This window comes from Xyrauchen texanus, chromosome 26 (genome assembly GCF_025860055.1).
Source record: "Xyrauchen texanus isolate HMW12.3.18 chromosome 26, RBS_HiC_50CHRs, whole genome shotgun sequence".
Taxonomy (NCBI): Eukaryota; Metazoa; Chordata; class Actinopteri; order Cypriniformes; family Catostomidae; genus Xyrauchen; species Xyrauchen texanus.
In genome coordinates, this window is record NC_068301.1 from 5,363,102 (window position 1) to 5,389,588 (window position 26,487).

General features: G+C 38.1%; 1 protein-coding gene across 1 annotated transcript in view; it reads left to right on the plus strand.

Moving 5' to 3' along the window:
• The first annotated feature begins 2,681 nt into the window (after nucleotides 1–2,681).
• Nucleotides 2,682–26,487, plus strand: part of LOC127620364 (protein FAM135B-like) — a 54,244-nt gene continuing 30,438 nt past the window's right edge. Inside the window, exons 1-7 of the mRNA XM_052093575.1 lie at nucleotides 2,682–2,841; nucleotides 2,996–3,087; nucleotides 10,639–10,718; nucleotides 17,567–17,706; nucleotides 20,854–20,924; nucleotides 23,965–24,138; nucleotides 26,117–26,243. Of these exons, the coding sequence (XP_051949535.1) occupies nucleotides 3,008–3,087; nucleotides 10,639–10,718; nucleotides 17,567–17,706; nucleotides 20,854–20,924; nucleotides 23,965–24,138; nucleotides 26,117–26,243 (672 nt within the window). The 5' untranslated portion in view covers nucleotides 2,682–2,841; nucleotides 2,996–3,007. The remainder of the gene's footprint in view (nucleotides 2,842–2,995; nucleotides 3,088–10,638; nucleotides 10,719–17,566; nucleotides 17,707–20,853; nucleotides 20,925–23,964; nucleotides 24,139–26,116; nucleotides 26,244–26,487) is intronic.

Below are 26,487 nucleotides of genomic sequence, written 5' to 3' on the forward strand. Positions count from 1 at the left end.
ATATACACACATTACATCATTACATCAGTATTTTTATTATATATTATTATTTTAAATAGATACAAAACTTAATGAAAGAAATGTAAAGATAAATTAAGGAGACACACATAAATTAAAATATAAAATACAACTTCAAATATCAGTTACATCAATACCTGCAAGAAGGGAAGTGCAGCTTTTTAAAATGTAGATATCAGAACTGTATGTGACAGAGCCTGTGACGATTACTGAGCGATATTGCGGCTCAACCTAAAAGGCAGCTGTCCGCTGGGTCACTTCAAACCTGATGGCCATTTGGAATTTGGATGGAATTTACAGTAGTTTGTAGCTCAAACATCCACAAGAATAAACTTACTAAACTTGTACACATACTGTACAGGTACACACACACATCGACTCACATGGCCATAAGATCTCTCTAAGCAAGCACACAGCCTGCAGAATTGATTAAAATAGCAAGTTGAGCAAGTGTCTTCAGTCAGAAAGAGATTTATGATTGCACACACACACACACACACACACACACACACACACACACACACACACACACACACACACACACACACAAACCAACACAAAGTAAAGACAACAGGAAAGAGTCATACATGGTTGGAACAACCTTTTTCATTTTTGGGAGAAGTATCCCTTTAACGTGTTACCAGGGCTGTCGTCAAGGCAAGGGAGCACCTGTATTGACCTTGTATTGTGGGGCCAATGAGATTTCAGTGAGACTCTATATATAGCAGCATATCTTTTTTTTTTGTATTGAATGTTTTTCCCTGATTGTTGGAAAGCGAATCTATTCCATTTTATTACTTTGCATTTGCACTATTGTATCACATAATGCATCATTCTCCATAATGCCATCTGTTTGTGCTGTAGTGTAGCTGCAGTGGTCAGTGCTATTTTACCCCGTTCTCGACAGGCTCTTGGAACATTGAATCCAACAGGGTGGAACATTGTGTCGATTAACGCAAGGGCAGCATTACAAAGGAAACACATTTTTAATTTCTCTGCATCAGCTGCCAGAACAAAGTGACTGCAGCTTCAAAGCGGTTATCCTTTAACAACCATACCGAGACATCACACTAAATGACTAATAAACGCTATGGCACTTTTGCTGTTCTGTTTCTTTACTGTTTCCGTTTTTGACTCAGTTTGATGGTCTTAATGTTTGCTGTAACACCGTTCTTATCAATATTTCATTACTCTTAAAGGGATAGTTCAACCCAAAATGAAAATTCTGTCACCATTTACTCACCCTCATACTGTTCCAAACCCAATTACTTTTTTTCTTCTGTGGAATACAAAGGATGTTTAATGTTTGCCGAAGCTCTGCTCTTATCAATATTTCATTACTGTTACACTTCCTGTCATGACTAACAATAAAGGCCCTGTATTTTTCATCATTGCTGCTTATTACTAGACACTTGGCTCAGCCCTGCACCTACTGCTTCAACAAAACAGATCAGAATAAAAAATGTTCAGGCCTACACTTCCCTGATCCCGGAGGTGTGTGCTAAACGGGGACATACATTGTGATTGTGCTCTAGTTTTGAGTTTCTCTGTAAGTAACGTTACAGAGGTTATTAATCAAACTCACTACAGTGCAATAGAAGTGATGAGCTTTCTTGCAAATCACATTAAGGCTGGATTAAAACGATCATGATATCGATTCTAAAAGTCCCTAGATCAATCTTTTACTTTAAAGTTTACGTCAGTTTAAGTTGTGTTGATTATATCTCTTTTAGATATGTTTATATTAACAATTGTATCTGTTTAATATACTGCAATCAAACTGCATAGTTTAGGCCCTTTTGTTAATTGATTTATTAATTGATTTATTTTTTCTCCCCAAATTGTAACTCCCAATTCCCAATGCGCTCTAGGTCCTCGTGATGGCGTAGTGACTCGCCTCAATCCGGGTGGCGGAGGACAAATCTCAGTTGCCTCCACGTCTTAGACCGTCAATCCGCGCATCTTATCACTTGGCTCGTTGAGCGCATTACCGTAGATACCTAGTGCGTGTGGAGGCTTCACGCTATTCTCAGCGACATCCACGCTCAACTCGCCACGTGCCCCACTGAGAACAAGAGCCAAATTATAGTGGAGGTTACCCCATGTGACTCTACCCTCCCTAGCAACCAGGCCAATTGGTTGTTTACGAGGCCTGACTGGAGTCACACCCTGGATTATTATTATTTTTTATTAATATATTCAAGTTAGAAGTTTCCCTCTATCATTTCCAACAATAGCTGAGAGAGAACTTATTTTATATGTAAGCAAAATGGTCATTATAACTTAAATATTTCCTAATGAATCAGAGAGAGAGAGAGAGAGAGAGAGACACACAGACAAAATGTGAACTAAGATTTGAACGCTGTGTGTTCTTCTCTTTCTGGAAACACGAATCCCCTCTCAAATTCCAGCCATTCAACTCTGCCTCAAAGTCACAAGCACTGGACTTCTGCCATATTTATACCACAAACAATGTCTACACAACCTGTTATATGAGATTAATCTATTAGATATGATTAGATCTGCATGCTCAAAGATTTCAGCCAGACCAAAGCGGCTTCGAGCTGAGATGTCTCACAGATAAATGATGTCATAAGTATGCTTTGGGATCATGTCCAGAAACACCACTGCTGTCATTCGTCTTGGGAACCGTGCGTCGTACGTTCGGTTGCCGCAGAGCAGGACACCAGGAGCTTAGAACAAATATTGTCATGGATGACTCAGTGCTTGAGTAATTAGATTTGGCGGCTTTCTGAGTCACGAACTTGATGCGCGTCTACCGCTGTAGCCTGCTCTTGGATTATTGTCATTTTGCCAACACCGGTAACCACACACAGTCCTTCACAATGGGCTAATGGCTCAGCTGACCACAGTACAGCAACACGGCACTCGTTTGTGAATAATAAATGCAATATTTGATGTGTTTGGCTGCAAATATCTCTCTGTCTTTATTCAACTCATGTTTCTCTGTCTCCAGGTGATGGAATAGATGATGTCGGAAGTCCAAGGCACTGTTGAGTTCTCGGTCGAGCTGCACAAGTTTCACAATGTGGATCTGTTTCAGAGAGGGTAAGGCAGTCCTGCATTCTTCTGCGAGTTTGGAAGCTCTAATTAAAGGCTTTCCTAAACATCTGCCCTGTAAAACATGTGGTAAGAGCGTTGTGTACTGATCCAAACATTGAGAGCAGGTCATGGGACATTCCTCTTTGGAGACTTACTCTGTTTGCTTTGTATTTTACACAGTTTTAGTGTGCATGAGTAAAATACACAACAAACTGAATAAAAGTAGACTGATTGTCTTTATGCCACCGATTACAAACAAAGGCATTCTGAAGAACAGTACAACCAAAATGTAAAAAAGCCACCATATTAAACTCAGTTAGTAGTAGCGTCTATATAACATAGCAACAGGCGATTTTAGGACTCTCGCGAAAGTTATTTGTTGCACACTGCAGAAATTCAACCTCGTCTCATAGAATCACGTTACTATACTACGATTGTGTGAAAATAATTTTTACGTGTCTTGTTGTATGTATTGCTGCAATTTCCTGTAAAATGACCACTAGAGGAGCTACAACAGTGACTTTTATTTCCTTTCACACAAATCAAGTGTAAAACAGTGTTTTTAAAAATAGCATGACATCAATGACATCAATAGCATCTTATGACATCAAAAGACTTTTACTTTAGTCCAAGGCGATAAGTTTTAATGTGTGCATTACATAACCAACTATATGTACATCAAATTGCACAGTAGCTCATAGAAGCATAACAAAGTTACGTGCTTGCTTTAGCATTTGTGATTCTCATCTCACATTTGCTATCAGTTAGGTTTAGGTCTAAGGTTTAGGGTGGGGATGTATGTTTAGTTGATTTCAAACTCAACAGAGCATTAACCTTAAAAACCTAACCTGTTTGGGGGAAATTTAACTCGCTTTAAGCGCCACCTAGTGGACATTTCACCACAAAACTACCGCAATATGTGTATGAAACCACGTAATATAATGTTTGCAAAAATGTTGCCACAGTAAGTAATTTTCATCAGATCAAGTTAATAAAATACACATTCCTGTTGACTGCATACCATCTTTAAAAACTAAAAACAACTCGCTTTTGATGCAACTCTGTGGACATTTTACTCTGGAATCTGGAGCTCACACTTGTCAATTTGGTAGGGTAAGGAGGGTTACTTTTGAAATGTATTCCACAACAGATTACAGATTACATTGTAGTTGTATTCCTTTAGATTACTCAAAGTCAGTAACGTATTATAAATACTTTGGATTACTTCTTCAGCACTGGTAGATTTTTTCACTTGTTTTGACTCAAAATACACGTTAAAAATACATTCTCTGAAAAACCGAAATATCTTATGCAGTGTTTTTTCTAAAACAAGATCAATCATATTGATCTTGTTTTAAGTATTTTTAGATATTTTTACAGGAAAACAATACAAAAATTATTATCAAGAATATGATTTTTGCCCTAATATCAAAGGTCTTACTAGAAAAAAAGAAATTACGATCCAATGTGAATTTTCTTGTAAAATAAATATGATCGTGTCTGGTAACATGTGCATGTAAAATGGCTAGAAATAGCATTTTAGCTTAGCATAAAGCTAACAATTTACACAAGGTTTATTTCTATTTCTTCTGCTCAAAACTTACTTCAAATGTACTTCTCTGTCTGCTCGTATGAATGTATCACATCATAAGAAAGTGTTTCACCGCTGTTCAAATGCACTTTGGATCACATCATTTATATGGATAAATGTTTTCCATCTGAAAGAACTAAATATTAAATGAAACAAAAGACAATAAAATGCAAAGTAATCTCTTCAGTAATCAAAATATGTTTTGTATGTAATTGTATACTAATTACCAATTATTTAAATTGTAACTGTAGCCGAATACAGTTACTTATATTTTGTATTTTAAATACGTAATCCCATTACATGTATTACGTTACTCCCCAACCCTGTCCATATGTTCAGCAACACTTCCAGCTTTGGCCACTGGGTGCAGTTGAGCACATGTGTCTACTACAAAAGCAAAATCATAAGCATGAACCCTCCAAAAACCAGGCTCTACACCACATCTACGTTTGATTGTGCCTTATTAGACAACTCTTTGATCTACTGTAATATTTCTCTTCTAAATTCCAAACTGGCCATGGAGGACAGCTGTGTGAAACATTGCAGGCCTGATGGAGTAGAGGTCGGTCATAATGTTGTTCAGCTCACCGTGTCTGCATTGAGATTAAAGCAAGGCTGTTGGCTGAAACATCAGCTTTGCAGAGATCTGACAACCCCTTCCCCCCACTTTAAATCTGAAAGTTAAACCCTTTCCTCTGATATAATCCCCAGAAGAGAGAGAGAGCGAGTGAGAGAGAGAGAGCTCTAATATACTGTTTATTTTCGCCAGCGGACACAGTTTTGGTTTTGCTCTGCACAGAAGCAATGTTTCTAACAATAGATCACAGTAGATTGGACGAGTACAAATGTAGCCTCTATGTGTGTAGTGTAAATAAACAGCATAGATTATAATGCACACAGGGAATCAGGGTTTGTTGTGTAAGGAATTAGTGATTCTGTAGGTGGTCATGTTTTGATTTGTGACATGATGGGTGAGGAGGAAGTTGGACTTTGTGAAATAGAAAAGAACAAATCAATGCAGATCAGTGGCGTGTTCAGACTGTTTTGACTGGGGTGGCCAATGAGGGGTACAGACTCATTCAAGGGTGGCATGAAGCGTAACTCAACATCCCACATAAGATGTGTATATTTTCAGGAATTTTAAATAGTGGAATGTTACTATCAAAATAATTTATACTGATATTGATAATCCTGCAAAACACAGAAGACCTTTTATTTATTATTATTTTTTGTTTTTTCAGTATAATTTTGTATGTATATTGTGTGCCTTTAAACTGAATAAATGTTATGGACACTGCTAATGTGAACACGGTAGTTCTGTGCAATTTTGTGGAGTTTCCGAGTTGGAGAGATGACGCTACCATGGCGTGACATTATACCATCAAGTATGTTATTGTTTTATTTTGAGTAAATAAAGAATATATTGAAGATATTCCTGAATCTTATCATAGGGCTACATATAAAGAATGTGTATAGATTTCAGTTTTGTGTAGGATACGCAATTTAGTCATATATTCGGACTGCCAAAGGTAATGTTATTATTGAATATCCTGAGGGCACTGTGGCATCAAAGGATGTGTAACTCGGACAAGAAAATCGTCAATTTAGTGTTAAGAAACCAACCTCAGGCAAGTCAGATGTGCATCATGTTATGTGTCATCTGATCATGGCAACACCAGAAAAAAATTACAGTATTTTTTTACACTTGTTGTCTATTTGTATGGCTTTTGCCCTATTTGGAAAACAAATGCGGGGTTGAGGGAACGGGATTGGTCAGGTTGACAATCAATGCAGGCAGAGAACGGGTGAAACATGGAGTAAAATTCATCGGAAGAGTTCAGGTGTGGGACAGAAACTTGCGTTAGCGGGATGGCAAAAACAGTCCCGCGCAGACCTCTAATGGGATGGACGATCATAGAGCTTTTTTGTCAAGTTGCACAGTGTTGGCATTGAATCCATTGCAGTCTATTGTTTATAGTGAAATGGTTCCTCTCCTGATATCCACAATCCCTCTTCACGGGTGCACTTCAGTGTCGCGGTCTTGAGGATCATGTGACATGCATTGCGATCTGCAGTGCACGTTCAAGCCATATTTAATTTCAGATGCCTGTACGCAGTCTTCTTCCGAGTCCACTCAAATAACTATAATTTCCTGACACTGGTTTCCACTCTGATTGAAACCAATGAGGTGTAGCAGCCAGATTGAATAAAACAAAATTTCTCTCTTTCACTGGTATTATTTGTGATTGTCTTCCTTTTATTCCCTTCACATTTTTTGACTCCACAACACACAGTAAAACTAGCAAATAATATAGTATGGGTATTTGCAGGGGAAATGTGTTTAAACAAACCAATGAGACAACACAATTAGATTTTTTACATATTTAAATTACATACTTAATCCAACATCTAAACATAAAAACCATAAATCTAACCATAAACCAAACTAACTGACGCGAAGACAAAAATAAACAAAATCTAAACACATAAAATACACAAGGGCACAAAACATTAGAACCACCTGCCTGATATGCTGTTGGTTTTCCATGTGCAGCCAAAACAGCACTGACCAGCTGAGGCATGGTCTTTACAAGACCCCTGAAGGTGTCCTGTGGTATCTGGCACCAATATATTAGCAGCAGATCCTTCAAGTCCTGTAAGTTGCAAGGCGGAGCAGCCATGTATTGGACTTATTGGTCCAGCTCATCCCACGGATGCTCAATCGGATTGATCACCTTGAACGCTTCTTTGTGTTCCCGATCAGTGTGTGCAGTGTGGCAGGGTAGATTATCCTGCTGAAAAAGTCTACTGCCATCAGGGAATACCATTGCCATGAAGGGGTGTACCTGGTCTGCAATGATGTTTAGGTAGCTGCACATGTCAAATTGAAATTCACATGAATGGCCGGACCCAGGGTTTCCCAGCAGATCCACCGCTCCAGGCGGCCGGCAGCGACTCCTCCGTCCCCCGGCAGACAGCCATGGCTGCCGCTTTTGGCGGACGGCAGTGGCGAGGACTCCACGACAGCGCATCTCTCCTCCTTCCGGGATTCGGCACCAATGTAACAAGGTTAAAATGGAAAAAGAGGAGGCAAGAACCGGCTGAACAGTCAAAGTAATATTTAATGTAAACATAAAACATAAACATTAACACACACGGCAGCTGCGTGTGGCTCTCTCGCTCTCAAAACTGCCGCATCCGGCTTGGCTTTATCCCTCTCCTAGGCTGATAAGTCCTATTGGGGGGCGACCGTGAGCACTCACGGCCCACACTCCTCCTTGTCACATAACTTAAAAGTAAAGTAATTAGTAATGTGATTTCCAATGAAGTAATCTTGAAAGAATTCTGATTACATTTTCATATAAGTAATTTGTAATGGATTACTTATTTTAAGTAATTTACCCAACACTGTCTATAACAGATGATGTTTTCTTCAATAAGTGCAGTATTTACATGACAACAGACAGGGTAGGGAGGGTTACTTTTGAAATGTATTCCACCACAGATTACAGATTACATGCTGTAAAATGTAATTTGTAATGTATTCCGTTAGATTACTCAAGGTCAGTAGTGTGTTCTAAATACTTTGGATTACTTCTTCAGCACGGGTAGATTTTTTCACTTGTTTTGACTATAAAAACTCAAAATACACATTAAAAATACATTCTCTGAAAAATATCTTATGCAGTGTTGTTTATAAAACAAGATCAATCAAATTGAAGGATGTTTATTTTATATATATTATTACAGGAAAACAATACAAAAATTATTATCAAGAATAACATTTTTGCCCTAATATCAAAGATCTTACTAGAAAAAATAAATGATGATCCAACATGAATTTTCTTGATAAATAAATATGATCGTGTCTGGTCACATGTGTACGGAGCCCCCAAAGTGACCTGTGCAAAAAAAAACATACACAAAGCGAGGCACGCACCTTCCGGGGCAGTCTAGCAGCTAATATATAATATATATAGGCCTATGTATTTGTATAGTCTAGCACTATTATATATTACAAAAAAGATTGTATTATGTAGGACTATCTGCGTTCAGCTTGACGCTCCATTTGATCCATATTATTCTATTTTATTCAATACATTTTTAGGGTGATGATGCCATAAAATATGACGACAGACATTAGAAGCTTCATTCTAAAACCTCAATAGAAGTTTCGAATGTAAATATGACATGACATTTGGTACAGTCTAGTATGAACGGTCAGAATGACCGCTATGGCCATTCTAGTAGTTCTAGAATTCCGGTAGTTCTCGTGTTAAATGCAAGTACAAGTCTATTGCTTGATTAGTGTCCTTTGGAAGATCAAAGCGTGTCTCAGCCATGACAGTATTACAAATGTCATAGACAGTAATGTCTTTGTATTGAAGGCCAAGTTTAAAATATATCTCTATAAATTCATGCGCATCCATGCTCTCGGTATCTTTGAGTAAATTAATGATGGCAATGACGCAATCGGAAAAGAGCTATACACACACCGGAAACTGTAACGCGTGCACACATGAAAGTATCTCATGCGCACGCGATAGTTTCTCGTGCGCACGCGAAAGTATCTCGTGCGCACGCGAAAGTCTCTTAGAGTTTTATTTTTGCACAGGTCACTTCGAGGGCTCCGTACATGTGCATGTAAAATGGCTAGAAATAGCATTTTAGCTTAGCGTAAAGCTAACAATTTACACAAGGTTTATTTCTATTTCTTCTGCTCAAAACTTACTTCAAACTTACTTCAAACGTACTTCTCTGTCTGCTCGTATGAATGTAACACATCATAAGAAAGTATTTCACCGCTTTTCAAATGCACTTTGGATCACATCGTTTATATGTATAAATGTTTTCCATCTGAAAGGACTAAATATTAAATTAAACAAATGACAATAAAATGCAAAATAATCTCTTCAGTAATCAAAATACGTTTTGTATGTAACTGTATTCTAATTACCAATTATTAAATTGTAACTGTAGTGGAATACAGTTACTTATATTTTGTACTTTAAATACGTATTCCCATTACATGTATTCAGTTACTCCCCAACACTGACAACAGAGATGACATGAATCCTGAACAGATACCTTTATATTTACTAAATAAACTATGCTGTCAACATGTATTAGCTTGTACTGTAGTAGTGTTTACGTTGTGTTGTGGACATGTTGCATACATGTCTTGACGTGTGCTTTCAACATGCTGTGACATAACAATGCACTTGCACAGGAGAAACACAATTTATCAGTGACCTTACTTACATTTTAGTTCAGAATCCCTAAGGTACAATCAGCACAAACTGTAAAGTCCTTCAACATTTCGCATGCAACTAAAGTCCCCAATCTGGCCAAGTTGACCCGTGTTTAATCTCCCCGATGGTCTCCGGACTGTCTGGACATGCCGAATAAGCTTCCACACTAATTCATCATCATTATTTATGATTTAATAAAGATGTGTCCAAAGTGCTTCACTCACTGTATAAGATTTCACTTTGACTTGATCACATCAATGGCTGTTTCTGTCGTTGGTGTTGGTCAGTATAGGGTGGTATAAAGACATACATAATATCCATTATTTATTATTTATGGCCATTTTGTCCTGCAGGGATTAATAATTTAGATACATTGGTAGAATTCTTCTCTGGTCTGGTTGGGAAGAACATTCCAAGGGATTTTATTACAAAACACAGAATTGTTGTATATATATTTAGTGTGCAATTCAGACTGTTCAATGGCCCAAATTCAGTAGGCTAATATTAATGTTTTGAATATATAATAGTTAACTAAAATACTTTCAATAAATAATAACTGTTCCAACAGTGTAATCATTTACATATTTCCAAGTTTAAAGTTTCTAATAATGATATTTAACCCCCAGAGCATTTGCACTTAAAATTTGTAATAAATGTGAATAAAATCTGTGAATAACGTCAGTTATAATCCAGTAAATGTGTTTGTTTTTGCAGCTTCTATCAGGTGAGGGCAGGACTGCGTGTTTCACCTCGAGTTCCCCACAGAATCACTGCCAAAACACCTGGATACACAGGTGAGAACTTTCTTTCCATCCTTTTTCTTTTGGATTCACTCTTTGTGTGTAAAATCTTAACCTGTAATGACTTTTTTTAAATATACCTAAATCTAACTTCATCTTTCATAAATCTACAAGCATGGGCTTTGTTTGAAATGGAATGCTAGCGAACTACATACTATATACTGCATACTATTCGTAGTGCAGCCTTGCAAGCACTGTAATATTTACAGGCTATAATAATAATAGTATACAATAAACTAATTGTTCCAACTCTTATCGCATATCAATTCAATTATAGATGTATTAAATCTTTATTAATGCGTATTTTTTTTTGGGGGGGGTTAATGTTACAGGATATTTGTTGGAAAATGTATTTTATTGTTATGATAATTCAAATAAAAAACATGAACAAAATACCATAATTGAGCCAGTACAAAAGAAACCTGCATTTAAAACAGCGATTTATATTTAGAGCTGTCTGCTTCGATTTGGCAGGAAATTTCAGGCTTCCGTCATTTGTCTTTTCATATTTACTAGGTGTAACGTTACACTCATCTCACGTTTTTCTTCTATAAATGATACTGAATTGATTAAACTAGTGATGTCCCCATACCAATTTCAGAATCGAGTTCGATACTTCTCTCATGTTCTCATAAAACTGCTTCTAAACCACAAACGGATACCAGGGCAGCTGCCTGTAATTCTCTCTCTCTCTCTCTCTGAACTTTTGTCTCCTGCCAACTTTATCCCTCGCGTGCCTTATCAGGCTGATTGCCCCGCCCTCCTCCGCACTACACTCCTACACTCCCTGGGTTGCCTCAGGCCGGGGAGCCTCTGGCATGATGTGCAATAAAAAATAGGCGAGGGAAAGGGCGTGCCTTGCACCCCGTCTGCCAGCAGGTCATCCCCGCCTTCCTCGACCTGGGAGGAGAAAAGAGGGGAACAAAATACAAAATAAAAATAGGCGAGGGAAAGGACAACATGGAGTGACAGATAGAGAGAAAGAGAGAGGAGAGAGAGAAAAGAAACTCACTCACCGGTTCTCTGATGCACCGTCGCGTGGTCCTCGATCACTCCTCCACCCTCTCAAGCGGACGGCAGCTGCTCCTCCCCGGGCAGACCGGAGTCAGACCTCCGACTCCCAGCAGACAGAACGGAGTGGTGGTGGTGTAGTGGTCTAAGCACATAACTGGTAATCTGGTAATCAGAAGGACGCTGGTTCAAACCCCACAGCCACACCACACTTTTTAGAATACACACTTTTGTTGGTCAAAATTGAGAGAAATGGATAAAGCTAACTCTATATGTTATATCAAAATGTATTGTCGAAATCCACAATGCTTATTGGCGCATTTTTGCTTCTTGATATATCGTTGCATTAAGTGTTTACGTCATCTCCATAAACAAAGACAGCGGCAGATATTCTACTTGCTCAGACGACAAATTTTCCAGACATATATCTTGTATGACTCTCTTCTTACTATCAGTGACTCTTGGTGTAGCTTGTCAGAATTATCCATGCAGATGAGCAGTGCCAAACACAACTTATGTTCTGCCCCGAGTAACATGTTCAACCACATGTCAAAAGAGAGCCCAGAATTCTGCACTTTTAATGGAATGATTTATTGAATATTGGTGTCTTATAATGTCGTTTTTGCCGCCTTTTTGTAAAATGAAATATCTTTTTGCATGTTGCCTAACAACACCCTTTAACTATGGTAAAATAAATGTAAAGCATGTTTATTTGTTTTTGTTTCCATGTTGCTTTATTTTAGCATGTGATGCATAAAAGATTAAAATTGCTATTATAATGTCATTGTTGCAATATAAAAGACATTTTGTCACGCCTTTATCGAGTCTAAAGACCTCTATGACCTCTCTGATTACACATATATTCCAACTCTGTGTAATTTACCTGCTACCTGTGTCCTGTCCTCTGGTGCTAACTATACTTCCCAAATTCTCAACAGAGACTCTGTGCTCAAAACAGTCATCAACAGGATGTGTCGGATATATGGGCATCTTAATGTAGTTAGGGATACAGGTTCTGTGTTTCCTTGGGTCGCTTTAGCTCGGTCATGTTGTGTCAGGTAAAAAATATGGTCAGTTTTCACAACATTCTGGAATTCGATGTTTTCTTTTCATCTCCTTCTGTCTTGGTCACATATACATGCAGGATACCTGCACACACAAAATGATCAGTGCACACACTGCTGGTGTGACACCTGTTTGAGGCTGTTCAAGACAGACTAAATAACTATTTTTGAGAGACACACACACAAACACAAAAACATTTTGAAATGCGTGCACACACACACACACACATGTTGTGTTTCCATGTTTTATGGGGACTTTCCATAGGCATAATGGTTTTTATACTGTACAAACTTTATATTCTATCCCCTAAACCTAACCCTACCCCTAAACCTAACCTTACCCCTAAACCTAACCCTCACAGAAAACATTCTGCATTTTTACATTTTCAAAAAACATAATTTAGTATGATTTATAAGCTGTTTTCCTCATGGGGACCGACAAAATGTCCCCACAAGGTCAAATATTTCGGGTTTTACTATCCTTATGGGGACATTTGGTACCCACAAAGTGATAAATACACGCTCACACACACACACACACACACACACACACACACACACACACACACACACACACACACACACACACACACACACACACACACACTGTCTAGAAGGCTAGAAGGAACTTTAAGAATCTATCTAAATACAATATAGTGAGTAATAGCTTAATGGTCAAGAAAATGGTTTAAAATTGATTGCAATGTCTTTCTGATCCCTTTAACCCATGGGATTGCTCATTGTTCTTCCAATTTTACATTCACACTTCTGACAAAGCATGTTAGCATTCCTGAGATTTCAGGCTCTGAGCAAATGAAAGAGAAACAGGCTTATTTACAAAGGCTTCAAATACATGTCTGCTGAAGATATCAAAGCTGTGTGTTTCCAGTCAATTCTGAACACTGAAACACAAACTGTCGTTCAAATACTGCTTTCTACCTGACATCACCTCAGTGTAATAAGCTTCTGGGCAAACTTTCATGTTTTGTTTACGTGAAAGGAACACTAGAATACTGTTTATGTCTGCTGTCCTACTTATGTACTTATATTTTCCTGACTGATATTTTGTTGTATTATTTGTATTTACTGTAAATAGCACTTTTTTTTATGTCGATGTTAAAGATACTACAATCGTGTTTTAAGTGCCACGCTGAAATGGTAACATCACAATAAAAAAGTTGTAATGTTACATGACTAAAGTAGTAGTGTTTTGAGAATAAAGTCACAACATTACGAGAATAAATTCGAATGTTTTTAACTATGTTGTAATGTTACAATAATAAAGTCTGAATGTTTTTAAGAACAAAGTTGATATGTTACGAGAATAAAGTCATAATGTTTTGAAAAATAAAGTTTCAACATACTGAGAATTAAGTTGTAATGTTTTGAGAAAATAGTATAAATGTTACAAGAATAAAGTTGTAAAATCTGGAGATTAAACTAGTATTATTTTGTGAATAAAGTCATAATATTTAGATTTTTTTTTTCAAGAATAGTTTTTAGAACAAAGTTGTAATGTTACAAGTCATAACAATAAAAGACTAAAGTCGTAACATTACGAAAATCAAGTCTTAACATTAAGAGAATAAAGTCGTAACATTAAGAGAATAAAATTGTAAATCATAATGTTTTGAGAATAGTTATAATGAAAAAAATGAAATCGTTACATTATGAGAATAAAGTTGTAACGTTATGAGAATTAAGTCGTAATGTTTCAGAAAAAGTCATAATGTTACGAAAATAAAGTTGTAACTTTTTGAGAATAAAGTCAGTAACATTAAGAGAATAAATTCATACATAACGAGAATAAGGTCATAATATTTTAAGAAACAACATTGATATTTTATGAGAATAAAGGTAATTTATTTCTCGTAATGTTACTAGAAATAAAGCCATAATGTTACAAGAGTCGTGAAGTTCTAAGAATGAAGTAGTGACATTACGAGAATAAAGTTGAAACATAACAAGAATAAAATCATAATGTTTTAAGAATAAAGTTCTAATGTTTCAAAAATGAAGTCGTTACATTTTGAGAAGAAAGTCATACCATTACGAGAATAAATTCGTAATGTTTTAAGAACAAAGTTGTAATTTTTTAAGAACAACGATGATATGTTTTTAGAACAAAGTTATAAAGTTACGAGAATAAAGTTGTAACCTTTTGAGAATAAATTCGTAATGTTTTGAGAATAAATTCGTAACGTTTTGAGAATAAATTCGTATTGTTTTGAGAATAAAGTTGTAATGTTTTGAGAATAAATTCGTAACGTTTTGAGAATTAATTCGTAATGTTTTGAGAATAAATTCGTAACGTTTTGAGAATAAATTCGTAATGTTTTCAGAATAAAGTTGTAACGTTATGAGAATAAGGTCGTAATGTTTTAAGAACAACGTTGATATGTTTTGAGAATAAGGTTGTAATGTTTTAAGAACAACGTTGATATGTTTTGAGAACAAAGTTGTAATGTTTTGAGAGTTAAGTCATAATGTAAAAAAATTTAAGTCATGAAGTTCTAAGAATGAAGTAGTAAAATTAAGAGAATAAATTCATAACATTAAGAGATTAAAGTCATAATGTTTTAAGAACAATGTTGATATGTTATGAGAACAAAGGTGTAACGTTTTGAGAATTACGTCTTAATGTTACGAGAAATAAAGTTGCTATGCTTTAAGAATAATGTTTTAATGTTTTGAGAATAAACTCTTAATATTGTGCAAAAGGCGTGAAAATGTGTGATTATCTCAATGCTAATGTGAAAGAGCGCAGCGTCATGTCTTATTTGTGTACAAACATCTGATACACATCTTAAAAAAGGTGGGCTGATATCAAATCTATATTATAAACACAGTTAAAACTGTTGCATGTCTTTCTATCATCGGACAGACAACATTTTAATGACCATTTACAGAAGAGCGAACACTAAAAATGACTTTGTTCAGATGAAAATGCACATTGAATAGTACAAATTTGGTCAGTATTGTTCTCCAAGCACAAACCAAATGAAAATATCGAACATTCTCAGCAGATAAACAGAAAAAAAATGTCATGTTAGTAAAGTATTTCTGTTGCAAAAAATCAAAACTGTAACAATTAAGAGGAATGTTGTTGATTCTGCTTCATTTCTGAGTATAGAACAATGGTGCTTTTGGCTTTATTTAGGAGTTATTTGTATGTATTTGGTAGCAGAACCCTGTGGCCTCTATTGAGTCTAGGCACTTCTTGTTTGACTGAACGGCAGTAGCGGTTTGGTTTGGATCAGACTCAGACTCTGGCGGCTGTGGCTCAGGTGGTAGAGCAGGTCGGCCGCTAATAGCAGGGTTGGTGGTTCGATTCCCAGCCCACATGACTCCACATGCTGAAGTGTCCTTGGGCAAGACACTGAACCCCAAGTTACTCCCAATGGCAGGCTAGCGCCTTCCATGGCAGCTCTGCCGCCATTGGTGTATGAGTGTGTGTGTGGATGGGTGATTGGGACACAGTGTAAAGCGCTTTGGTAACCTCTAAGGTTAAAAATAAAATCGCAATATACGTGCAGACATTTATCATATTTACCATTTCTCACTGGCATCGGAGACCATTTTGGATCTGTCAGTCATTATGGCTCTGAAGATATTTCAGTTTCCAGTTTCAAAATATCATCTGTGCAGTTGGCTGACTGACAATATGAACTCAAAGTTTCACTCTCTTTTAGTTTCCTATGAAAAATGAACTTTATAAAGTATTTATACCAGGCAAAAAATTGATGGCCATATACACACTGCAACGTCACTACTATTATCTTTATTATCTTTGTTCTGCTGTCTTTTCCCCTCCATCAAACACGCTTCTAACACACACACACATGCACACACACACACACGCACACACGCATACACAGACCTCCCATGACTCCTCTTGAAAGATCTGACTCTGTTGTAAGACTCTCTCTCGGTCTCTAGGCCATCAGCAGACTGCAGAACTGTTTTTGGTGACACGCAGAGAGGGAGAGAGGCATAGAAAGAGGCATACGTAGAGAGACAGACTCAGCAGGGGTCTGTCTTTACGTGAGACCCTCGCTGTTCCCCTCAACACCTCTTTGACACAATTGCTCTCATCTCCTCCACTGAAGAGAAACCCCACTGAGGTTGTGTTATCCATCACACAGACGAGATCTCTGTCTCGCTCTCTACATGCGTAGGTGTGCAAGCCGTTGCTGATGTTTGATGTTCTATCCTTAGTGATTGCTGTTTATGGGTAAGGTTAGTGAAAAACTGTAAAATGGGATAAGTAACACTGGACTTGGAGGACAGATCAATGCTTTGCTCTCTATTCTATTGTTTGGACACAAGTCTACTGCATATTAGCATTTATTTAAGCTAAGAACCGCCCACTTAATATGTTGAGAAATGATCAAATTCATACTGAAATCTCAGACTTTTGGGTACTTTCTCAGGAGAAACATCTGAGATGAAAGAGACTTAAAGGGACAGTTTATCCAAAAATGAAAATGCTGTCATCATTTACTCACCCTCATGCCATTCCAAACAGTGAACAGAGGCTGTCAAGTTCCAGAAACAACAGAAAAGTTGTAGACCACATGACTCGTAGACATACGATAGCTTTGTATGAGCCTTATCTCAGCCTTATTTTTAAAATCGAATTTGTCCATTCGGATATTCAATCTTGGTTGGAACAGGTTAGATGTTGACACCATACTGTACACCCTTGGTTCTTGTGTCTCTTAAAATATGGAAACTAATCAGCTCTCTCTTTCTGTCTCTGGATAGGAGATTGTAGTTTCAGCAGTGCAGGGGTTCATGATGGTGCGGCGTTCAGCCGGATCTTTCAGATCCTCTACAGGAACGAGGAGGTGACCCTAGAGGACCACATGAACTTCAGAGTTCACCTGCTTCTGGATGGAGAGAGGGTGAGTCTCATGCTTTTCCCCTATTTTTTTGGTTTTGTTTTTGTAACCGAAGTGAGGTTAAAGAAATAATTCACCCAAAAATTAAAATGATCTCATAATTTCTTCTGCTGAACACAAACACTGTGGGTCCTTACAATGCAAGTGAATGGTGATTTATCATGTCCTTTGAAACTTTGAAGGTCCAAAAAGCACATAAAGGCAGCATTGAAGTAATCCACACAACTCCGTTGGTTAAAACCATATGTTTAAAAGCGATATGATAGGTGTGGGAGAAAAAAGAAATACATTTTTAAGTCCTTTTTTACTATAAATTAACCTCCCTGCCCAGTAGGTGGCAAAATGCACAAATAATGTGAAACCCCAAAACCAAAAGAATGTGAAAGTGAAAGTGAAAGTGGAGATTTATAGTAAAAAAGGACTTAAATATTAATCTGTTTCTCAACCACACCTATCTTATCGCTTCTGAAGACATGGATTAAACCACTGGAGTCATATGGATTACTTTTATGCTGCGTTTATGTGCTTTATGGACATTCAAAGTTCTGGCCACCATTCACTTGCATTGTATGGACCAACAGAGCTGAGATATTCTTCTAAAAATCTTTGTTTGTGTTCTGCAGAAAGAAAGTCACACATCTGGTATGGAAAGAGGGTGAGTAAATAATGAGAGAATTGTATTTTGGGGTGAACTATGCCTTTAATAGCATGGCTAAGTGTCACCAGTCCTACTCTACCCACCCAGAGTGGGATTCAAACCAGCGGTCCCCAGCATGGGAGTCAGGCATTCTAGCAAGGAGGCTATAAAGCCATGGCTTCAAGCTTCAGTTGCTAGTGTGTCTCTTAAGTCCAAGAGAGTGAGGTTACACACTGAACAGCTATCATGTACCAGCTGGCTACTGATACACTCACCCCCCTAAACCTCACTCCCATCCAGGTCATGGCACCAGTGTCACCGGTCCTACTCTACCCACCCAGAGTGGGATTCGAATCAGTGGTTCACGCATGGGAGTCGGACACACTAGCAAGGAGGCTGTAAAGCCATGGCCTCTTAGCCTGACTCGCTAGTGCATCTCTTGAGGCCAGGAGAGTGAGGTTTACACACTGCACAGCTGTCACGTACCAGCTGGCTACTGTTACAAAAGTACTTAAATGACTGGGCTGGACCCAAAAGGTTATAGGTTAAAATCCCACAAGGGCAGTTAAAGGGATAGTTTACTCAAAAATGAAAATTCTTTCGTCATTTACTCACCCTTATTTTGTTCCCAAACTCTGCACATAAAGACTTCCTTTCTTCTGTGGAACACAAAGGGAGATGTCTACATTTAATGAAAGCAGTGAGTGTCTAAGGGCTGTCAAGCTTCAAAAGTGCACAATAAAAGTAGACTATATGACTCTATATTCACTACATATTGCAAGACCTTTGAAGGCCTACAATACTTTGTGTGAGGAACCTTTAAACGTGGTCCTAATGGAGTCATTTGGCCTATATTTATGATGTCTTTTGTCAACCTTTGGAGCTCAACAGCCCCAGTTTTCATTTTTGGGTGAAATATTGCTTTAACCACAAGATGATGGATGGAGACTTGAATAATTCTAATAAGTATCAAGAATATAAAAACAGTTCCTCAGCTCACTTCTTCCAACAATTCTTCCTGCATCCCTCCACTGGCCCTTACATTGTGCTTACATTTTATATCATAATGCAGTATTATATTCCATAATATTCTGGAAAACCATGCTGTTGGTACACTAGCCATGTTAAAAGTACACAAGAGAGACTAACACAGACATTGAGGGTGGGACACAATTTCTACAGCAGTAACCTTGAAACCGTTATCTCCATCTCCTCTCCTCCCTGTCTCACTCCATCTCTCACTTTGAGATAGAAAGTCTAAAAATAGCTTTCCATTTCCCCAGAGTATGTGTAATCAATCTGTGTGTATCAATAATTGAAGCTCAGCCCTGTTTGTTTACAAAGATCGGTGTGCAACAATGAGGTTTCTTGGAGTGAGATGGAATCTTCTTGCATACCCTTGAGGCTTGACATTTGCACATGTGAAACCTTGTTGACTCATGTAACACATTGGGAGAACAAGTGAAATGTTCAAAACCACACCAGAAACACATGCTAAACGACATGTGAAATGTATGTGGTTTTTCTGTATGGACCTTGGCATGAAATAAATAAGTGATGTTTTCAAAGGCAAGCATCACTATTTCTTAGGGATAGGATTTTAAACTAGAGCTGTTAATCAATATTTTATTTTACAATAGATTTCATTACATGATATGCCAATTTATTAATCGCAATTAATTGCATACATCATTATTTGCCTAGAAAGTCCCTCCAAATATATATATTTTTTACATTTATATTGATTAAATAGTTAGTAATATATTAATAATAGTAAATAATTATATTAAAATAATTTAACACACACACACACACACACACACACACACGTTGGTGCGGCTATCATTATGATGACTCTCCAAAGATATAATGATTTTTATACTGTACAAACTATAGATTCTATCCCCTACCCCTAAACCTAACCCTAAAAACTTTCTGCATTTTTACATTTTCAATAAAACATTGTTTAGTATGTTTTTATTTTTTTTAATCAATTTGAATTATAGGGACACTAAAAATATCCTCATAAACCACATTTATAACATAATACCCTTGTAATTACCAGTTTATAACCTAAAAAAAATTTCCTCGTAAACCACCTAAATCTGCCCGCACACACACACACACAAACATACACATAAACAAACAAACAAACACACACACACACAAACACACACACACACACAAACCTACACACTCGCGTGCGCACGCACACATACATACATACACACACAAACACACACACACACAAACACATACACAGACAAATACACACACACACATTTACATTTATTCATTTGGCAGACGCTTTTATTCAAAGCGACTTACAACAACACACACACACACACAAACATACACATACACACACACACAAACGCACAAACACACACACAAACACAAACACACACACACAAGAGACCAGAATTTTTTTCATTCAGAGATCGAGGTATGATTTTGGACAGTGGAACATTGTGGTTAGTTTTGATTGACAGGTCTGGTGATGTCTCTCTTAGGTGGAGGAAGCCATGAGTGAGGTGGATGTTCAGCTGAAACTAGATCTGCACTTCACTGACAACGAACAGCAGTGAGTATCTCTCTTCATTTTTCCATCTTTTTCTTCCTCTGCATGCTGTGTTTGGAATGGTTTATTACCATAATACTTGTACTATTTCTGTAGTATGCAATATAAAACTGTGCACAGTATGTTGTGCAGTATATAAGAAGCGTACCACAGAGAACTCGGCATCCCACAATGCAATGTACTCAGAATAGCATACTACTGTTTCTGCTGTATGCAGAAGCAATATTACCTTGATATTAACTTTTAACCTCTCCTTCTTTACTCATAACGATTGGACTCCCAAAAGTTGATTACAAATGCAAGTTGGCCATATTGATTTCCGAGATAACAGGACACCACTCGCGGAATTAAAGGAATGTTACATTTACATTTATGCATTTGGCAGATGCTTTTATCCAAAGCGACTTACAGTGCACTTATTACAGGGACAATCCCCCCAGAGCAACCTGGAGTTAAGTGTCTTGCTCAAGGACACAATGGTGGTGGCTGTGGGGATCGAACCAGCAACCTTCTGCTTACCAGTTCAGTGCTTTAGCCCACTACACCACCACCACTTCTGTGTTCAATTGACATCACAGCTACATTAAGGGTGCTTTCACACATGCACTTTTGGTGTGCACCCGGGTTCGAATGACGTCAAAGTTCAGTTTGTTTGGATGACGTGAATGCCTTTTTCCAAACTCGAGTTCAGAACTTCAGAATCCTTCAGAAAAGGTGGTCTGGCGTATGGTTCATGTGAACGCCAGAATGAATGCAATCCTACCAAGTCGTAGAAGTGAATCTTGGTTCTACATAATAAAAGCGGTATTATTCTTCAAGTGTATATATAGGCTTTAGAAAGCTTAATAACAACGTTAGGTCTTTGTCATTTCAAAATAAGAGTCCCCGGTGTGTTTCAGGCTTGTTTATAGTTAAAAGGCCTGCGTTATGCAGACAGTTAATATTGGGATTTTGGTTGCACAAGAAACTGCCTTTTGGGATTTTATTCATTTTGGACTCTTGTTACCTCTCACTCTTCTATCTCTACTATGTCTATGCCTGTCAATATAAGGAAAGACTATGGAAATATTTTTACTTTCAATAAACTATTGGTCGATTAATCGGTCATCTTCCCTTTTCACCACCTTAGTTATCAGTAGTGTTGGGTTCGAGTTCACCTTAGTCGAGTCCATGTCAAGTCCGAGTCTTTAAACAATCACGTCCGATTTGAGTCAGAGTCCAAAAGGGGCGTGTCGGACTCAAAGACCGAGTCCATAACAGGAGTACCGGTGGTTTAAAATAAAAATTTAATAACAATTTTACATAAAAACGTCATAACAAACTAAATTCAACTCGTAACATGAAGTTTAGCTTCATGCACAATCTCTGTCATCGAATAATACATTTATTTTATAGTCTATAGTTAAATTATAAACAAAACAATAACATTTCACAGCCCAAAACATCCTAATATTTAATTGTGCATGGTTGAATGTTGGACAAATGCTGTAAAAGAATGTATTTTAAGCAGCTCGTCAATGCTTTGAAAATAGTCAATCAATAATAAATAGGTGCCAGGGCTGGACTGGTAATCTAGCATACCGGGCATTTTCCCGGTGGGCTGACGCAGTTTTGGGCCAGTCAGGGGCGGAATGGCCATCGGGAGAACCGAGCGGGCCGGCCGCGAAACATGCCGAATGGGCCACGATAAGCAACAATGAGCCGCTGCGTTATGCACAACGTAGCACAAAAAGCCGCCACGATATGCAGAAAAGGACAGCGAACACCATCCAAACAAACACAGCGCTCAACATTTGGGCCAGTTGCCATGTAAAATCCTGGTTTATCTGTTTTGAGTTGCTGTCTGCATTAGCAATAAAGTCCCCCGACTATTTAAAAAGTTTAATTGAATGAAGTTCTTGATTTTAAATTTTTAACCACAATGAAACCACAATGTGAGCACTGCCTTAGCTGCACAAACGCCACATGCAATTTAACCAGTTGTCAGTGTGATCTGCCTTGTTTTCTATTACCTTGGATACATACCCGTCTTTATGATTTCACCGTGCCAGCCACCTCACTAGTCAATGTTATACAGTAGTCTCATACTACACTGTAGTAACATTCAAGCTTATTGGTTGACTGATGAGTGTGACTGTGCACGTGTGTATGTATGTGTGTGTGTGTTTGCTTAAACACAGTGAAACAACTCTGGCTATGTCTACGACTTCAGGGGCTAAAACAGCTGCCTGCAGACAGAGATGTGTTCATTAATTTATGTTTCGTTATTTACTTATTTATTCACATTGCATAACAAAAGTCATGGACTCGGAATAGGTACCAAAGGCTTGAGTCCGAGTCAAGTCTGAGTAAAAATGCATCCGAATCCGTGACAAGTCCAAGTCCTTAAAATTGCACAAAATTGCAGTCCAAACTCGAGTACCCCGACTCTAGTTATTGCTATCGGCAAGACGTTAGATCGGTAGACCTCTATACAGTATGAGTTTTCCATTCCAAATATAGCCAGTCTCTTTCTTTCCGTCTTTTTATAAGGATTTGCACAGAGTGTGGTAGAGCCTTAGGCGGGTACAGTACGTATGTGTGTGCTTTAATCAAGAACAGAAAGAGCAGCAGCGCTGATGGCCCTGAGCTTAAAACACACACACACTCTCTGTCTCCTTTATTAGACCAGCACAAATGAGAGCAATTACTGCAGCGTCTTACCTGCAGCAGTGTCAGCAGAGTTGAGAGCAGGAGTGCTGGGCTGCCCCCATGGCCTCGGAGCTCTCCAGGGACGAAAGAGAGACGGGCTCATTAACTAAACTACCTGTCTATCTTCATTGAAACACAAAAAGAGATATTAGGCATAATGGTTGCTTTAGTCACCATTCACTTTCATAGTATGGAAAAAAAAGACCATTCTGCCTTATATCTCCAGTTTTGTTTCATGGAGGTGGAAGTAAATGACAACATTTTCATATATGGATGAACATTTCCCTTAAGTTATTGACAGCCCTACTATTAATAATATTTTCTTTTTTGCATGTGTGTGTGTGTGTGTTAGGTTATCAGATATATCGTCAGTGCCTCTGATCAGCAGCAGGATGTTGGGTCTACACTTCCATCCACACCGCGGCCTACACCATCACTTGCCCGTCATGTTTGACTATTTCCACCTGTCTGTCATCTCCGTCTCCATCCATGCCTGTCTGGTGGCATTACACCAACCACTGATCAGGTAATTACCCAAAACTCCAACCCACTGGATCTCAGATCTAAGGAAAGGTCTCTACCTAATAGACCTATTAGTTCAACAAGCATTTAAGTTTCCACTACTTGGTTTTAAAGGGCTAGTTTGCCCCAAAATGTATATGCAGTCATCGTTTATTCACCCTCATGTAGTTCCAAACCAAAATGCCCTTCTTTCTTCCGTGGAACTAAAAAGAAAATGTTTAGAAGTATGTTCATGTTCATATTCATTGCATCTTTTCTCCATACAATCTAAGTGAATGGTGACTGAGACTTAACATTCTGCTTAAAATCCTTTTGTGTTCCATGGAAGCAAGAAAGTCATACAGGTTTGGAACCACATGAGGGTGACAGAATTCAAATGTTTGGGTGAACGCTCCCTTTAAATGTCTTGTTCCTGCTCTGTATAAAGCAAAGTGAACATTAAAGTGCAATTCCAGTAAACTCCTTGGTATTTGCAGCCCAAATCCTTCAATCGTAAAACTCAGTATCCGCTAACTCAGCACTTCTCTACATACTGCTAAATAATGGAAATATAAAAGTTAATAAATATCATGTGCTTACCACCAACTCCACTGGAGCTGTTTATTGTATCTGCACCTCATGTTTGTAGGAGGCATTTTTGGGAGGATGTAATAAATTCTCATTATCTTCAAACTGCTCTTAGGGGCCGTTCATATCTAGCAAATGTTTGTGTCCATTTGTGCAGTTTTTTTTATTATTTATTTATTGTTTTCTACATAAACATGCTAGACGGTTGTCTTTTGACCATTGCAGATATATATCAACTATTTAAACGTGCCTTGAAAAACCTGCGTTCATGGAGTTTTTCTACATAAACACAAGCAACATGGATGTCGTTGACCGCTGCGCCACATCTCACTGTTTTTTTCAGCGCCACATTTTTTTTATATGCTGTGTCAGGTTAAAAACGTGTCTTGAGACCCCCGCATTCTCTTCCAAATGTTGGAACAGCACCTCAGAAATCTGCCATCTGCGCTGTTTTTTAATAATTTTCTAAGTAAAAATGCACTAGACCAGGGGTGTCAAACTCAGTTCCTGGAGGGCCACAGCCCTGCAGAGTTTAGTTCCAGACCTGCTCCAAAATGCCTCCTTGTAATCTTCAAGCACTCCTATAGACCTTGATTAGCTGCTTCAGGTGTGTTTAATTATGGTTGGAGATAAACTCTGCTGGACTGTGGCCCTCCAGAAAGCGTGTAGCCTTTTTAATGCAAGAAAACCTTAGGCCTGAACAACCCTTTAGAAAGATAGTTCTATCAGGAAGACTCGCACACTTGAGTGAAATTTAAGATGACATTTATTTGATGAATAATATAAAACAGAAATGTAATGTCTCTCTTTGGCAAAAGCCCCGTCTGGCTGTCGGAACAAGTTGTACTCGGAACCGTCATATCCTGCCGGAGATAGGAGGCAGGGGCAAGGAGCCTACCCCCGTGCAGGACCGGACTCAACTGGTGGTGGTGGGGTGGTGGAGGTTGCCATGCTAGCACACTGATACATCAATGTGATAGATTGTGAGCAGATTTATAAAGCAATAGCTGACATGTGATTGGCTAAGAGTTATCTAGCTAATGGTGCGATGATGTCCAGCTGCTAGTCTTCCCGCTAGAACTACGCTGCGCTTACATTTTTATCCTTAAGTATTCTTTAAGCTAGCAGTTAAATTCAGACTGTTTGTGTTGTAAACTGTCATGTATAATTGATTTCACAGAACAAAAGGCCTCATTAAAACGGCTATATCTGCCTAAGCACTCATTTGGATTTTATGCGAGAATGTGTGACAGAACTGGGTTTGTTTTCAGACAGACACTCCAAGAGGCTTGTTAATTAATCTTTATGCAAGCAGATCCTGACTGAGAACTCCAACGTTAATTTAACTGCTAAGAGATTAAAGCAAAGATCACAACCATAGGGACTAACATTGTGCCATTTTTCTATCTCTCAAGTTTTGCGCGGAGTGGTAAAGGTTCGTGGCTGGGTAAAGGATCTCCAGAGAGTGAGGCTCCGCCCTCGATGATGTCAGTGGAGAATCTTATGTTTGGGGCAGGGTATTGCAAACCTGTTCCAACAGAGGTAAATCTATATCTAACCATATCAAATACAGTATACAGTATACAGTACTGTGCAGTAAGCAGTATGCAACATTCCATCATGCCTGTAATGGAAGGTTTATCAGGACTATTTTCTAAAAGAATTACAAATTGTATTGACATGGTGTTTTCCAGTTTGTGTTTGCGTTTGCATTTCCTTGGGCAGGATTGTAACGCAAAAAATCGCAAATGGACAATCCTACTGGGCGATTGATATATATAGCTGA